The sequence below is a fragment of the Struthio camelus genome, unplaced genomic scaffold (genome assembly GCF_040807025.1).
Source record: "Struthio camelus isolate bStrCam1 unplaced genomic scaffold, bStrCam1.hap1 HAP1_SCAFFOLD_87, whole genome shotgun sequence".
Lineage (NCBI taxonomy): Eukaryota > Metazoa > Chordata > Aves > Struthioniformes > Struthionidae > Struthio > Struthio camelus.
The window spans coordinates 22,616-37,218 of record NW_027182724.1 but is presented as its reverse complement, the minus strand read 5'-3'; the positions used below and the strand labels follow the sequence as shown (position 1 = coordinate 37,218).

Sequence of the window (14,603 nt, the reverse complement as noted above, 5' to 3'; positions counted from 1 at the left end):
ACCGTGCCACCGACCTTGTCCCTCGTGCCACCGAACTCGTCCCCGGCGTGACGCCATGAGGCTGGGCTCAGCGCCAGCCTGACTGGGCTCGTCCCCAGCGTGACACTGGGAGGCCAGGCTTGTCCCCAGCACGACCGGGCTCGTCGCCGGCGCTGCCGGGCTCGTCGCCGGCGCGGGGCGAGCGCAGCCGGCCCCGTGCGCGGTGCGACGCCGCCTCCGCGCCGGCAGGGCGAGGCGGAGACGCTGCGGCCCCTCTTCGACAAGTTCCTGGAGCCGCTGCTGGCCTTCAAGGCGGCCGCCTGCCGCGAGCCGGTGCCCGTGGGCGAGCACGGCGCCGTCGCCTCCCTCTGCAAGCTCTTGGCCGCCCTGGCCACGCCGGAGAACGGGGTAGGGCACGGCGCTCGCCCCCGCTTGGGGCCATCGCTCCCTCGTTGGGGCCGTCGCTGCCCCTTTTGCGGTACCGACGGCCGTCCCCGTCCCCGTTTTGGGGACGCCGCTCCCCTTGCGGACAGGTGACGCCGGGCGCCGGCGACCCGGCGCTGCTGGAGCTCTACTTCCTCTTCAGCCTGGTGTGGGCGGTGGGCGGCGCCGTGGACGAGGCCGGCCGCAAGCGCCTCGACGCCTGGCTCCGCGAGACGGACGCCTCCTTCCCCGGCAAGGTGCGGCCCCCGGCCTGCCCGCGCCCGCCCTGTGCCCACCCCGGCCCCGGCCGGCCCCTCACCGCCTCCGCCTCCCGCCAGGACACCGTCTACGACTATTTCGTGGACCCCAAGAAGAAGACGTGGGCCTCCTTCGAGGAGCAGCTGCCCGCCGCCTGGCGCTACTCGCCCGAGTGAGTGCGGAGCGCGGCGCCGCCGCTCGGCCCCCCTGCCGCGGCTCGGCCCCGAGCGCCACGGCTTGTCCCCAGCACCACGGCTCGGCCCCGAGCGCCACGGCTTGTCCCCAGCACCACGGCTCGGCCCCGAGCGCCACGGCTCGTCCCCAGCACCACGGCTCGGCCCCGAGCGCCGCAGCTCGTCCCCCCTGCCGCGGCTCGGCCCCGAGCGCCACGGCTTGTCCCCAGCACCACGGCTCGGCCCCGAGCGCCGCAGCTCGTCCCCCGTGCCGCGGCTCGGCCCCGAGCGCCACGGCTCGTCCCCAGCACCACGGCTCGGCCCCGAGCGCCGCAGCTCGTCCCCCGTGCCGCGGCTCGGCCCCGAGCGCCACGGCTTGTCCCCAGCACCACGGCTCGTCCCCGAGCGCCGCAGCTCGTCCCCCATGCCGCGGCTCGGCCCCGAGTGCCGCAGCTCGTCCCCGGCGCCGTGGCTCGTCCCGGACGCGGTGGCTCATCCCTGGGCTCCGCAGTTCGTCCCCGGGCCCCGCGGCTCGTCCCCGGCGCCGTAGCACGTCCCGGGCCCCGTGGCTTGTCCTCTGGCGCGGTGACTCGTCCCCAGCGCCGCCGCTCGTCCCGGGCGCCGCGGCTCGTGCTCGGCGCCCGGGCCGGTCCCCGGTGTCCCGGCCCGTCCCCGACCCGGCCTCCTCTCGGCCCCAGCACCCCCTTCTACGAGCTGCTGGTGCCCACGGCGGACACGGCGCGCTACCAGTACCTGGCGCGGGCGCTGCTGGCCGGGCCCAGCCCCGTCCTCCTCGTGGCGCCCCCCGGCACGGGCAAGACCGCGCTGGCCGGCAGCCTCCTGCGGGGCCTCGACGCCCGCCGCTGGGCCCGGCTGGCCGTGAGCCTGTCGGCGCGGACGGCGGCGGCGGGCCTGCGCGCCGCCCTGCGCAGCCGGGTGGAGGAGCGGGCCCGGGGGGTCTACGCGCCGGCGGGCGGCCGCCGCCTGGCCGCCTTCCTGGACGACCTCAACCTGCCGGCGCCCGACGGCGCCGGGGCACGGCCGGCCCTCGAGCTGCTGCGCCTCTGGCTGGAGCGCGGCTTCTGGCACGAGCGGGCCGCCCCGGCCCTGCGGCGCGTCCAGGTGGGTCCGCGGGCGCCGGGCGAGGGGGCTCGGGCGGCTCGCGCCGCCTCCCCCCAAGCCCGGCGCCCACCTGCGCGTGTCTCCCCCACCACCGGCGCCGGCGCCGGCTCGGCAGGGCGTCGCGCTGCTGGCGGCCATGGCCCCGCCGGGGGGGGGCCGCAGCCCGCTGCCGCCCCGGCTCCAGGCCCGCTTCAACCTCATCAACATGAACTGCCCCGCGGTAAGAGACCCCCGCGCCACGCCGCGCCAGCCCCCCCCCAAGCGCCGCGCTCGCCCCGCACGGGCCGGGTTTGCCCCCCCCCACCTCCCCGAAGCACCGCGTTGCCCCGCACGGGCCGGGTTTGCCCCCCCCTCCCCAAAGCGCCGCGTTGCCCCGCACGGGCCGGGTTTGCCCCCCCCTCTTCCCCAAAGCACCACGTTGCCCCGCACGGGCCGGGTTTGCCCCCCCCCCCGAAGCACCGCGTTGCCCCACACGGGCCGGGTTTGCGCCCCCCCCCCCCCGAAGCACCGCGTTGCCCCACACGGGCTGGGTTTGCCCCCCGCCCCGGCACGCCGCGTTGCCCCACCGGCCGCCCGGGTGCGTCCCCAAATGCCCGCTGTCTCCGCGGCCGGCCGGGCTTGTCACCGACGCGCCGCCTCGGCCCCGGGGACAGCAATGGGGATGGGGACGGTGCCGGGGACAGGGACGGGGACGGCGATGGGGACAGGGACGGCGCCGGGCCACGGGCACCCGCTGCGGCCCGCCAGGAGCCCCAGGTGCGGCGCATCTTCGGCACGCTGCTCGGCCAGAAGCTGCAGGACTTCGACGAGGGCGTGAAGCCGCTGGGGACGGCGGTGACGGAGGCCACCCTGGAGCTGTACCGCGCCGTGGCCCAGCGCTTCCCGCCCGTCCCCGCCAAGAGCCACTACCAGTTCAGCCTGCGCGACGTCGGCAAGGTGAGGCCGCCGGGGACCCCGACCCTCGGGGCACCCCGGGGAGGACGCGGGCCCCGGCGGGGTCCCCGTGGCCGCACCCCGGCACGTCCCCGACCCTCGGGGCACCCCGGGGAGGACGCGGGCCCCTATGGAGTCCCCGTGGCGGCACCCCGGCGCGTCCCCGCGGCTCGGGGCACCCCGGGGAGGACGCGGGCCGCGGCGGGGTCCCCGTGGCGGCACCCCGGCGCGTCCCCGCGGCTCGGGGCACCCCGGGGAGGACGCGGGCCCCGGTGGGGTCCCCGTGGCGGCACCCCGGCGCGTCCCCGCGGCTCGGGGCACCCCGGGGAGGACGCGGGCCCCGGCGGGGTCCCCGTGGCAGCACCCCGGCGCGTCCCCGCGGCTCGGGGCACCCCGGGGAGGACGCGGGCCCCGGCGGGGTCCCCGTGGCGGCACCCCGGCACGTCCCCGCGGCTCGGGGCACCCCGGGGAGGACGCGGGCCCCGGCGGGGTCCCCGTGGCGGCACCCCGGCGCGTCCCCGCGGCTCGGGGCACCCCAGGGAGGACGCGGGCCCCGGCGGGGTCCCCGTGGCGGCACCCCGGCGCGTCCCCGCGGCTCGGGGCACCCCGGGGAGGACGCGGGCCCCGGCGGGGTCCCCGTGGCGGCACCCCGGCGCGTCCCCGCGGCTCGGGGCACCCCGGGGAGGACGCGGGCCGCCGTGGGGTCCCCGTGGCGGCACCCCGGCGCGTCCCCGCGGCTCGGGGCACCCCGGGGAGGACGCGGGCCGCCGTGGGGTCCCCGTGGCGGCACCCCGGCGCGTCCCCGCGGCTCGGGGCACCCCGGGGAGGACGCGGGCCGCCGTGGGGTCCCCGTGGCAGCACCCCGGCGCGTCCCCGCGGCTCGGGGCACCCCGGGGAGGACGCGGGCCGCGGCGGGGTCCCCGTGGCGGCACCCCGGCGCGCCCCCGCGGCTCGGGGCACCCCGGGGAGGACGCGGGCCGCCGTGGGGTCCCCGTGGCGGCACCCCGGCGCGTCCCTGCGGCTCGGGGCACCCCGGGGAGGACGCGGGCCCCCGTGGGGTCCCCGTGGCAGCACCCCGGCGCGTCCCCGCGGCTCGGGGCACCCCGAGGAGGACGCGGGCCGCGGTGGGGTCCCTGTGGCGGCCCGGGTGTCCCCGTCCCCACGGCGCGGCGCCCGCGCAGGTCTTCCAGGGCATGCTGCGGGCGCACAAGGACTTCCACGACACCAAGGGCAGCCTCATCCGCCTGTGGATCCACGAGTGCTTCCGGTGCGGCGCGCGGGCGGCCCCCGGCCCCCGGCCCCGGGTGGCCCGTCCCTCCCGCGGTGACAGATCTGTCCCCAGAACGATAGCTTACCCTGGGGGCTTATAGCTCCGTTTTGGAGGTGACATACGGCTGCCGGGGGTGACAGGCTTCTCCTAGGGGTGACAGGACACTGCTGGGGGTGGCAGATCTCTCGGCAGGGTGACAGGTCCCTCTTGGGGTGACAGGTGCTTTCTAGGGGTGACAGGTCCCTCCAGGGGGTGACAGGGTGCTCCATGGGGTAACAGGTTTCTCCAGGAGGTGACAGGTCCCTCCAGGGGGTGACAGGTTGCTCCGTGGGGTGACAGGTCCCTCTGTGGGGTGACAGGATGCTCCATGGGGTAACAGGTCCCTCCAGGGGGTGACAGGTTGCTCCGTGGGGTGACAGGTCCCTCCGTGGGGTGACCAGTTCCCCCATGGACAGGGGACAGGGGGGATGTGGGTGCCCTTGGACAGGGCCACGGGGGGACGCGGGTGTCCCACAGCGGGGGACACCAGGCGAGACAGGCGGCCAGGTGGGGGGGACACGGGTGCCGCTCGCCCAAGGCCACGGGGGGGCGGCAGGGTGACGCGGGGGGCGGCAGGGTGACAGGCGGCCCGCAGGGTGTTCTCGGACCGGCTGGTGGAGGCGGGTGACGCCGAGGCCTTCGCCGGGCTCCTGGGGGACAAGCTGGGCGGGGGGGGGGGCGCGCAGGGTGGCGGGGCGACCCGGGGGGGGCGGCAGGGTGACACGGGGGGTGGCAGGGTGACAGGCGGCCCGCAGGGTGTTCTCGGACCGGCTGGTGGAGGCGGGTGACGCCGAGGCCTTCGCCGGGCTCCTGGGGGACAAGCTGGGCGGGGGGGGGGGCGCGCAGGGTGGCGGGGCGACCCGGGGGGGGCGGCAGGGTGACGCGGGGGGCGGCAGGGTGACAGGCGGCCCGCAGGGTGTTCTCGGACCGGCTGGTGGAGGCGGGTGACGCCGAGGCCTTCGCCGGGCTCCTGGGGGACAAGCTGGGCGCCTTCTTCGACCTGCCCTTCCACCGCGTCTGCCCCGAGCGGCGGCCCCCCCTCTTCGGTGAGCCGGACGCCTGGGCCCCCGGGGGGGGGGAGCAGGGTGGGGGGTCCCCGGGCGCCTGGGTCCTCCCGTTTTGGGGGGGGGGGTCGCCGGACACCTGGGTCCTCCCGTGGGGTGGGGGGTCCCCGGACGCCTGGGTCCTCCTGGGGGGGGAGTGGGGGGGGGTCCTAGAACACCTGGGTCCTCCTGGTGGGTGGGGAGCGGGGTAGGGGGGATCCCCGGACGCCCGGGTCCTCCCGTGGGGTGGGGGGAGCAGGGTGGGGGGTCCCTGGATACCCGGGTCCTCCCGTGGGGTGGGGGTCCCCGGACGCCCGGGTCCCGCTGGGGTGGGGGGAGCAGGGTGGGGGTGCCCGGACGCCCGGGTCCTCCCGTGGGGTGGGGGGAGCAGGGTGGGGGTCCCTGGATGCCCAGGTCCTCCCACAGGGTGGGGGGAGCACGGTGGGGGTCTCTGGGCACCTGGGTCCTCCTGTGGGGTGGGGGGGTGCTCGGACACCTGGGTCCCGCTGGGGTGGGGGGAGCAGGGTGGGGGGTCCCCGGACGCCTGGGTCCTCCCGTGGGGTGGGGGGAGCAGGGTGGGGGGAGCAGGGTGGGGGTCCCTGGACGCCCGGGTCCTCCCGTGGGGTGGGGGTCCCCGGACGCCTGGGTCCTCCCATAGGGTGGGGGGAGCAGGGTGGGGGTCCCCGGACACCTGGGTCCTCCCGTGGGGTGGGGGTCCCCGGACACCTGGGTCCCGCTGGGGTGGGGGGAGCAGGGTGGGGGTCCCCGGACGCCTGGGTCCTCCCGTGGGGTGGGGGTGCCCGGACACCTGGGTCCCGCTGGGGTGGGGGGAGCAGGGTGGGGGTCCCTGGACGCCCGGGTCCCGCTGGGGTGGGGGGGTGCCCCAGGAGGCGGGGGGGAGCTGGGGCGCCCGGGGCGGTGCCCGGACGCCTGGGCCCTGAGCGGACGGGATGGGGGGGGGGGGCGGCAGGGGACTTCCTGAGCCGGCGGCGGGTGTACGAGGACCTGGGCGACGGCGGGGGGCTGCGGGCCGAGCTGGAGCGGGTGCTGGGCCAGGAGCCGGGGGCCCCCGGCGCCCCCCCCCCGCCCCCCCTCCTCTTCCGCGAGGCCATCGAGCACGGTGAGGCGCCCGCCCGGCCCGCGCGGGGGCGCGTGCGTGGGCGTGTGTGTGCGCGTGGGCGCGTGTGGGCGTGTGTGTGTGGGCGCGTGTGGGCGTGTGTGTGTGGGCGTGTGTGCACGTGTGCGCGCGTGTGTGTGCGCGCGGGCGCGTGTGGGCGCGTGGGCGTGTGTGTGTGCGCGTGTGGGCGTGTGTGCGCGTGTGGGCGTGTGTGTGCGCGTGGGCGCGTGTGGGCGTGTGGGCGTGTGTGTGCGCGTGGGCGCGTGTGGGCGTGTGGGCGTGCGCGTGTGTGCGCGTGTGTGCGCGTGTGCGTGCGTGTGGGCGTGTGGGCGTGTGTGTGTGGGCGTGTGGGCGTGTGTGTTGTGCGTGTGGGCGTGTGTGCGCGTGTGCGCACGTGTGTGTGCGCGTGGGCGCGTGTGGGCGCGTGTGGGCGTGTGTGCGTGCGCGCGGGTGTGTGCGTGGGCGTGTGTGCGCGTGTGGGCGCGTGTGGGCGCGTGTGGGCGTGTGTGTTGTGCGCGGGCGAGCGCATGTGGGCGCGTGTGTGTGCGTGGGCGTGCGCGTGTGTGCGCGTGGGCGCGTGTGTGCGCGTGTGTGTGCACGTGTGGGCGCGTGTGGGCGTGTGTGTGTGCATGTGGGCGTGTGTGCGTGCATGGGCGTGCGCGTGTGTGCGCGTGCGTGTGCGCGCGGGTGTGTGCGTGGGCGTGTGTGTGTGTGTGGGCGCGTGTGGGCGCGTGTGGGCGCGTGGGCGTGTGCACGTGTGCGCGTGGGTGCGCGTGCCTGTGTGTCTGTGTGTGTGTGTGCGTGTGCGCGTGTGTGCGTGTGCATGTGTGTAGTGCGTGTGCCTGTGCGTGTGTGCATCTGTGCGCGTGTGCACGTGTGCGTACGTGCGTGTGCGCATGTGTGTGCGTGTGTGCGTGTGCACGTGCATGCGCATGTGCACATGGGTGTGCGCGTGTCCATGTGTGTCTGCATGTGCGTGTGCGTGTGCATGTATGCGTGTGGCGTGTAGCGCGTGCGCATGTGCACGTGCGTGTGCGTGTGTGCCTGTGCATGTAGTGCGTGCATGGGTGCGTGTGACGCGTGCGCGTGCGTGTGTGCGTGTGCACGTGTGTGTGTGCACGTGTCCGTGTGCGCGTGCGCGTGCGTGTGCGCGGCCACTCGCGGGGTGGGTTGAAGGGCGGGGGGGGGTGTCCCCGCGTGTCCCCGCGTGTCCCCCACTCACCCGTGTGCGCGCAGTGGCCCCGGGCGGGGGGGGTCCCCGCGTGTCCCCCGCTCACGCGTGTGCGCGCAGTGGCCCCGGGTGGGGGGGTCCCCGCGTGTCCCCCGCTCACCCGTGTGCGCGCAGTGGCCCCGGGTGGGGGGGTCCCCGCGTGTCCCCCGCTCACGCGTGTGCGCGCAGTGGCCCCGGGCGGGGGGGGTCCCCGCGTGTCCCCCGCTCACGCGTGTGCGCGCAGTGGCCCCGGGCAGGGGGGGGTCCCCGCGTGTCCCCCGCTCACCCGTGTGCGCGCAGTGGCCCCGGGCGGGGGGGGGGGGTCCCCGCGTGTCCCCCGCTCACCCGTGTGCGCGCAGTGGCCCCGGGCGGCGGGGGGGGTCCCCGCGTGTCCCCCGCTCACGCGTGTGCGCGCAGTGGCCCGCGTGGCGGCAGGGCGGGGGGGGTCCCCGCGTGTCCCCCGCTCACCCGTGTGCGCGCAGTGGCCCCGCGTGGCGGCAGGGCGGGGGGGGTCCCCGCGTGTCCCCCGCTCACCCGTGTGCGCGCAGTGGCCCGCGTGGCCCGCGTCGTGGGGCAGCCCGGGGGCCACGTGCTGCTGCTGGGCCCGGGGGGCAGCGGGCGCCGCAGCCTGGCCCGCCTGGGCGCCCGCCTCTGCCGCCTGCCCCTGGCCACGCCCCCCGCCGGGCCCCGCCTCCTCCAGCGTGAGTACCGCCCCCTCCGCCGCGCCGGCCACGCCCCCTCCCGCCCCCCTCTGCCTCCACCCTGGCCGTGCCCCCCCCCCGCACGTGGCCCCGCCCTCTCCCGAGCCGCACCCCCCCCTCCGCCCCCCCCACCCCTTTCTGCCTGGCCGCTCCCCCTCGGCTCGGCCCCACCCCCTTCTGACTGGCCACACCCCCTCCCGCACCCTGGCCCCGCCCCCCCACGTGGCTGCGCCCCTTGCCAGCCACACCCCCTCTTCTCACGCTCCTGCCACTCGGCCCCACCCCCTTCTGTCTGGCCACTCCCCCTCCGCTCGGCTCCGCCCCCTTCTACCTGGCCACGCCCCTGCCCCTGTCAGCTTTCTATGCCCCGTTTGGCAGTATCGGCCCCTCCCCCTTCCGGCCCAGGTCCCGCCCCCTTTTCACACCTGCGCCTCCCTGCCCTGCGCCCTCCACCTTGTGCAAGCCCCGCCCCTTGCTGCTCAGGCCCCTCCCCTTGCAGCAAGCCCCACCCTGCAGCTGCTAAATGCCCCAAGCTCCTCCCCCCTTTCCCCGAGGGCCCACCCAGTGGGCGGGGCTCCCTCCTCTCTGCTCCTCCCCCTCCCCTGTCCTGGAGGGGGGCGGGGCCAGGTGGGGGGCAGGGCTGTACTGAGCACTGCGGGAGCTGGTTGGGGGGGGCTGTGGGCGGGGCCCGGTGGGGGGCGGGGCCTGGAGGGGGCGGGGCCCGGCGGGGGGCGGGGCCCCGCTGACCCCGCCCCCCCCGCAGAGCTGCGGGAGCTGGTGGGGGCGGTGGGCGCCGGGGGGGGCCCGGCGGCCCTGCTGCTGGCCGAGGCCCAGCTGCCGCCCGGCGCCCTGGAGGAGCTGCAGGGCCTGCTGGCGGCGGGGGAGGCGCCCGGGCTGTGCGCGCCCCCCCACTGGGCGCAGGTGCGCTCCCCCCTTGGGCCCCCCCGCACCCGCGGGACCCCCCAGACCCCCCCCCGGGCCTCCCTGCCCCCCCCCCCCGCGGCCTCCCTGCTCTCCTCTGGGGCGCCACTCCCTCCCAAGGGGTCCCCGCTGCCCCCCCGGGGTCCCCACTCCCGTTCTGGGGGGTCCCTGGGGCCCTGCTGCCCCCCCCAGGGGTCCCCGCTCCCGTTCTGGGGGGTCCCTGGGGCCCTGCTGCCCCCCCCGGGGTCCCCGCTCCCGTTCTGGGTGTCCCTGGGGCCCTTCTGCCCCCCCTGGGGTCCCCGCTCCCATTCTGGGGGGTCCCTGGGGCCCCCGCTGCCCCCCCCGGGGTCTCCGCTCCCGTTCTGGGGGGTCCCTGGGGCCCTTCTGCCCCCCCCCCGGGGTCCCCGCTCCCGTTCTGGGTGTCCCTGGGGCCCCCGCTGCCCCCCCCGGGGTCCCCGCTCCCGTTCTGGGGGGTCCCTGGGGCCCCCGCTGCCCCCCCCTGAGGTCCCCGCTCCCGTTCTGGGGGGTCCCTGGGGCCCCCGCTGCCCCCCCCTGGGGTCCCTGCTCCCGTTCTGGGTGTCCCTGGGGCCCTGCTGCCCCCCCCCGGGGTCCCCGCTCCCGTTCTGGGGGGTCCCTGGGGCCCCCACTGCCCCCCCCGGGGTCCCCGCTCCCGTTCTGGGTGTCCCTGGGGCCCCTAGTACCGCCCCCCGGGGTCCCTGGGGTCCCCGCTGCCCCCCGCCCAGGGTCCCCGCTCCCCACTGGGGCTCTGCAGCGGGGGTCCTCGTCCTCGCGGCTGCGCCCCGGGGGCTCTGCGGGCTCCCGGCTGCGGCGGCGTCACCCATGGGTGCCCCCCCCCCCCCGGCAGCTGGAGGAGCAGCTGCGGGCGGCGGCGCGGGCCCAGGGCGCCGGCGAGAGCCCGGCCGAGCTGCGCGCCGCCCTGGCCCGGCGGGTGCGCCGCGACCTGCGGGCCCTGCTGTGCCTGAGCCCCGCCGGGCAGGCCTTCCGGTGAGCGGGGGGCGCCGGGTGGGGACCCCCCCGTCCCCCTCAGCCGGCCCCCCGGCGCCGCTCAGCCCCCCCGCCGCCCCCCCCCCCAGCACCCACCTGCGGCAGTTCCCGGCCCTGCTCGCCTGCACCACCCTCGACTGGGTGGGGGCCTGGCCCCACTCGGCCCTGCTCGAGGTGGCCCAGAAGTCGCTGGAGGGGCTGGAGCTGGGCCCCGAGCCCGAGGTGAGACACCCCCGCGGCGCCCCACGGGCCCCTCTGCGTGGGGCGGGGGCTCCCCACGGCGCCCCACGGGCCCCTCTGCGTGGGGCGGGTGCTCCCATGCTGTCCCAGAGCCCCCCCACGTGTGGGGTGGGTGCTCCCCATAGTGCCCCGGAGACACCCGCCTGTGGGGTGGGTGCCCCCACACCGTCCCAGAGCCCCCCAGGCACGGGGTGGGTGCCCCCACACCGTCCCAGTGCCCCCCACGTGTGGGGTGGGTGCTCCTACACCGTCCCAGAGCCCCCCACGTGTGGGGTGGGTGCCCCCACACCGTCCCAGAGCCCCCCACGTGTGGGGTGGGTGCCCCCACGCTGTCCCAGAGTCCCCCAGGCGCGGGGTGGGTGCCCCCACGCCATCCCAGAGCCCCCCACATGTGGGGTGGGCGCCCCCACGCCGTCCCAGTGCCCCCCACGTGTGGGGTGGGTGCCCCCACGCCGTCCCAGTGCCCCCCACGTGTGGGGTGGGTGCTCCTACACCATCCCAGAGCCCCCCACGTGTGGGGTGGGTGCCCCCACACCGTCCCAGAGCCCCCCACGTGTGGGGTGGGTGCCCCCACACCGCCCCAGAGCCCCCCAGGCGCGGGGTGGGTGCCCCCACACCGTCCCAGAGCCCCCCACGTATGGGGTGGGTGCCCCCACGCCGTCCCAGAGCCCCCCACGTGTGGGGTGGGTGCCCCCACGCTGCCCTGGAGCCCCCCACATGTGGGGTGGGTGCCCCCACGCTGTCCTAGAGCCTCCCACGTATGGGGTGGGTGCCCCCACGCTGTCCCAGAGCCCCCCAGGCGCGGGGTGGGTGCCCCCACGCCGTCCCAGAGCCCCCCAGGCGTGGGGCGGGTGCCCCCACGCCGTCCCGGAGCCCCCCACGTGTGGGGTGGGTGCCCCCACGCCGTCCCAGAGCCCCCCACGTGTGGGGTGGGCGCCCCCACGCTGTCCTAGAGCCCCCCACGTATGGGGTGGGTGCCCCCACGCCGTCCCAGAGCCCCCCAGGCGCGGGGTGGGTGCCCCCACGCCGTCCCAGAGCCCCCCACATGTGGGGTGGGCGCCCCCACGCCGTCCCGGAGCCCCCGCGTCACCCCGAAGACCCCCGCGGGTGGCAGGGGGGGCGGCGGGCGCCAGGCCGGAGCCCCCCGGGGCCGGGGCCGGTGCCGACGGCGGTGGGCGGCGGGCAGGGGCGGCGCGGCGTGGCCGAGGCCCTGGCGGCGGCGCACGCGGCGGCGGCCGCCCGCGCCCAGAAGGCGCTGGCCGAGACGGGCCGGCCCGGCTACGTGCTGCCCCGCTCCTACCTCGACCTGCTCGGCGCCTACGGCCGGTGCGTGCGGGGGTCCCGGGGGCCTCGCGCGGGGGGGGGGGGGTGGCACCCGTGCAGGGGTCCCGGGGGCCTCGGGGCGGGGGGGGTGGCACCCGTGCGGGGGTCCCGGGGGCCTCGCGCGGGGGGGGGGGGTGGCACCCGTGCGGGGGTCCCGGGGGCCTCAGGGTGTGGGGGGTGGCACCCGTGTGGGGGTCCCGGGGGACTATCGGGGGGGTGGCACCCGTGCGGGGGTCCTGGGGGCCTCGGGGTGTGGGGGGTGGCACCCGTGCGGGGGTCCCGGGGGACTATCGGGGGGGTGGCACCCGTGCGGGGGTCCCGGGGGCCTCGGGGCGGGGGGGTGGCACCTGTGCGGGGGTCTTGGGGGACTATCGGGGGGGTGGCACCCGTGCGGGGGTCCCGGGGGACTATTGGGAGCCTGGCAGCCGTGCGGGGGTCCCGGGGACTCTCGGGGGGGGGGGGGCACCCGTATGGCGTCCCAGAGAGCTGTTAGGACTGGCCTGGCACCTCAGGGGACGTTTGGGGAGGACATAACTGGGGGGGGCGGTGCCCTGGGGGGACATTGTGGGGGGCCGGGGGGCCGGTGGGGAGGTCGCGGGGGGCAGTGGGCGCCCTGGGGGGGGCCTCGCGGGGGCCAGGGCCGGTGGGGACGTCATGGGGGGCAGTGGGCGCCCTGGGGGGTCGTCGCGGGGGCAGCCCGGGGGGGAGGTCGCGGGGGCCAGGGGGCAGCCCGGGGGGCGTCGTGGGGGCCGGGGGGCAGCCCGGGGGGGAGGTCGCGGGGGCCCGGGGGCAGCCCGGGGGGGAGGTCGCAGGGGGCCCGGGGGGCACCCCAGTGGGGAGGTCGCGGGGGCCGGGGGGCAGCCCGGGGGGGAGGTCGCGGGGGCCGGGGGGCAGCCCGGGGGGGGGTCGCGGGGGCCGGGGGGCAGCCCGGGGGTCCGGCGCCCACGTGCCGCCGGCCGGCAGGCTGCTGGCGGAGAAGCGGGAGGCGCTGGGGCAGGCGGCGGGGCGGCTGCGCCGGGGGCTGGCCCGCCTGGGCGAGACGCGGGCCAAGGCGGAGGCCATGTCCCTCGAGCTGGCCCAGGCCCGCCGCATGGTGGCCCAGTGCCACCGCGAGTGCGACGACTACCTGGCCGTCATCGGGCGCGAGAAGGCCGAGGCCGACGAGCAGCAGAAGGTGGGCGGGGGGGGTCCCGCGGGGATCCTGGGGGGGTCCCGGGGGGTCCCAGGAGGGTCCTGGGCGGGGTCCCGGGGGGGGCTGGGGGTCCCGGGGGGATCCTGGGGGGTCCCAGAAGGGTCCTGGGGGTCCCAGGGGAGATCCTGGGGGGTCCCAGGAGGGGTCCTGGGGGTCCCAGAAGGGTCTAGGGGGTCCCGGGGGAGATCCTGGGGGGTCCAGGGGGATCCTGGGGGGTCCCAGGAGGGGCTGGGGGGGTCCCAGGAGGAGTCCTGGGGGTCCCAGAAGGGTCTAGGGGGTCCCGGGGGAGATCCTGGGGGGTCCCAAGGTGATCTGGAGGGCCCTAGGTGGGGCTGGGAGGTCCCAGGGGGGACTGGGGGTTCCCAGAAGGGACTGGGGGACTCCCAGAGGGATCCTGGGGGTCCCCGAGGTGATCTGGAGGGTCCCAGGTGGGGCAGGAGGGTCCCGGGGGGATCCTGGGAGTCCCGGGAGGGGCTGGGGGGTCCCAGAAGGGTCCTGGGGGGTCCTAGCAGGGGTTGGGGGGTCCCAGGGAGATCCTGAGGAGATCTGGAGGGTCCCAGGATGGGCTGGGGGTCTCGGGGGGATCCTAGGGGTCCCAGAAGGGTCTAGGGGGTCCCAGGGGAGATCCTGGGGGGTCCCAGGAGGGGCTGGGGGGTCCTGGGGGGATTCTGGGGGGGCCTGAGGTGATCTGGAGGGTCCCAGGTGGGGCTGGGGGGTCCCGGGGGGTTCCTGGGGGGTGCTGGAGGGGGGTTGAGGGTCCCGGGGGGATCTTGGGGGTCCTGGAAGGGGTCCTGGGGGTCCCGGAGGGGGACCTGGGGGGTCCTAGAGGGATCCTATGGGTCCTGGAAGAGGTCCTGGAGGGTCTCAGGGGGATTTGGGAGGTGCTGGAGGGGACGTGGGGGGTCCCAGAAGGACTCGGGGGTCCCAGGGGTATGTTAGGGGTCCTAGAGGGCAGCTGGGGGGTCCCAGGGGGATCCTGGGGGTCCTGGAAGGGGTCCTGGGGGGTGGCAGAGGGATCTTGGGGGTGCTGGAGGGGACATGGGAGGGTCCCGGAGGGTCCTGGGGGTCCCAGGGGGATCCTGGGGGGTCCTGGACGGGGTCCTGGGGGGTGGCAGGGGGATCTTGGGGGTGCTGGAGGGGACGTGGGGGGTCCCAGAGGGACTCGGGGGTCCCAGGGAGATCCTGGGGGTCCTGGACGGGGTCCTGGGGGGTCCTAGGGGGATCTGGGAGGTGCTGGAGGGGACATGGGAGGGTCCCGGAGGGTCCTGGGGGATCCTGGGGGTCCTGGACGGGGTCCTGGGGGGCGGGGGCCCCGGTGACGCGCGCCCGGCGCAGGCGGTGGCGGCCATCAGCGAGAAGATCGGCGAGGAGGAGCGGCAGTGCCGGGCGCTGGCCGAGGAGGCGCAGCGCGACCTGGCCGAGGCGCTGCCCGCCCTCGAGGAGGCCATGAGGGTGCGGGGCCGCCCCGGCGCGGGGGGCTCGCCCCGGCGGGGTGACGGCAGGGGGGCGCGGGGACAACCCGGCGGGGTGACGGCAGGGGGGGCGCGGGGACAACCCGGCGGGGTGACAGGGCCGGCGGGGGGGGACACAGGGATGGCGGGGTGACGGCAGGGGGGACGTGGGGACAACCTGGCGGGGTGACGGCAGGGGGGAC

The 14,603-nt window shown here is 78.3% G+C and overlaps 1 protein-coding gene across 1 annotated transcript in view; it reads left to right on the top strand.

The window, feature by feature from the left end:
- The window catches only part of DNAH2 (dynein axonemal heavy chain 2), a gene marked incomplete at its 3' end in the record, with an annotated part of 60,709 nt that overhangs the window by 24,354 nt on the left and 21,752 nt on the right, over positions 1–14,603 (top strand). Inside the window, exons 46-61 of the mRNA XM_068929520.1 lie at positions 229–387; positions 513–659; positions 741–832; positions 1,532–1,955; positions 2,071–2,175; positions 2,703–2,891; positions 4,070–4,155; positions 5,113–5,243; positions 6,211–6,360; positions 8,116–8,268; positions 9,032–9,189; positions 10,055–10,194; positions 10,284–10,416; positions 11,621–11,760; positions 12,721–12,931; positions 14,285–14,401. Coding sequence (XP_068785621.1) covers positions 229–387; positions 513–659; positions 741–832; positions 1,532–1,955; positions 2,071–2,175; positions 2,703–2,891; positions 4,070–4,155; positions 5,113–5,243; positions 6,211–6,360; positions 8,116–8,268; positions 9,032–9,189; positions 10,055–10,194; positions 10,284–10,416; positions 11,621–11,760; positions 12,721–12,931; positions 14,285–14,401 — 2,535 coding nt within the window. The remainder of the gene's footprint in view (positions 1–228; positions 388–512; positions 660–740; positions 833–1,531; positions 1,956–2,070; positions 2,176–2,702; positions 2,892–4,069; positions 4,156–5,112; positions 5,244–6,210; positions 6,361–8,115; positions 8,269–9,031; positions 9,190–10,054; positions 10,195–10,283; positions 10,417–11,620; positions 11,761–12,720; positions 12,932–14,284; positions 14,402–14,603) is intronic.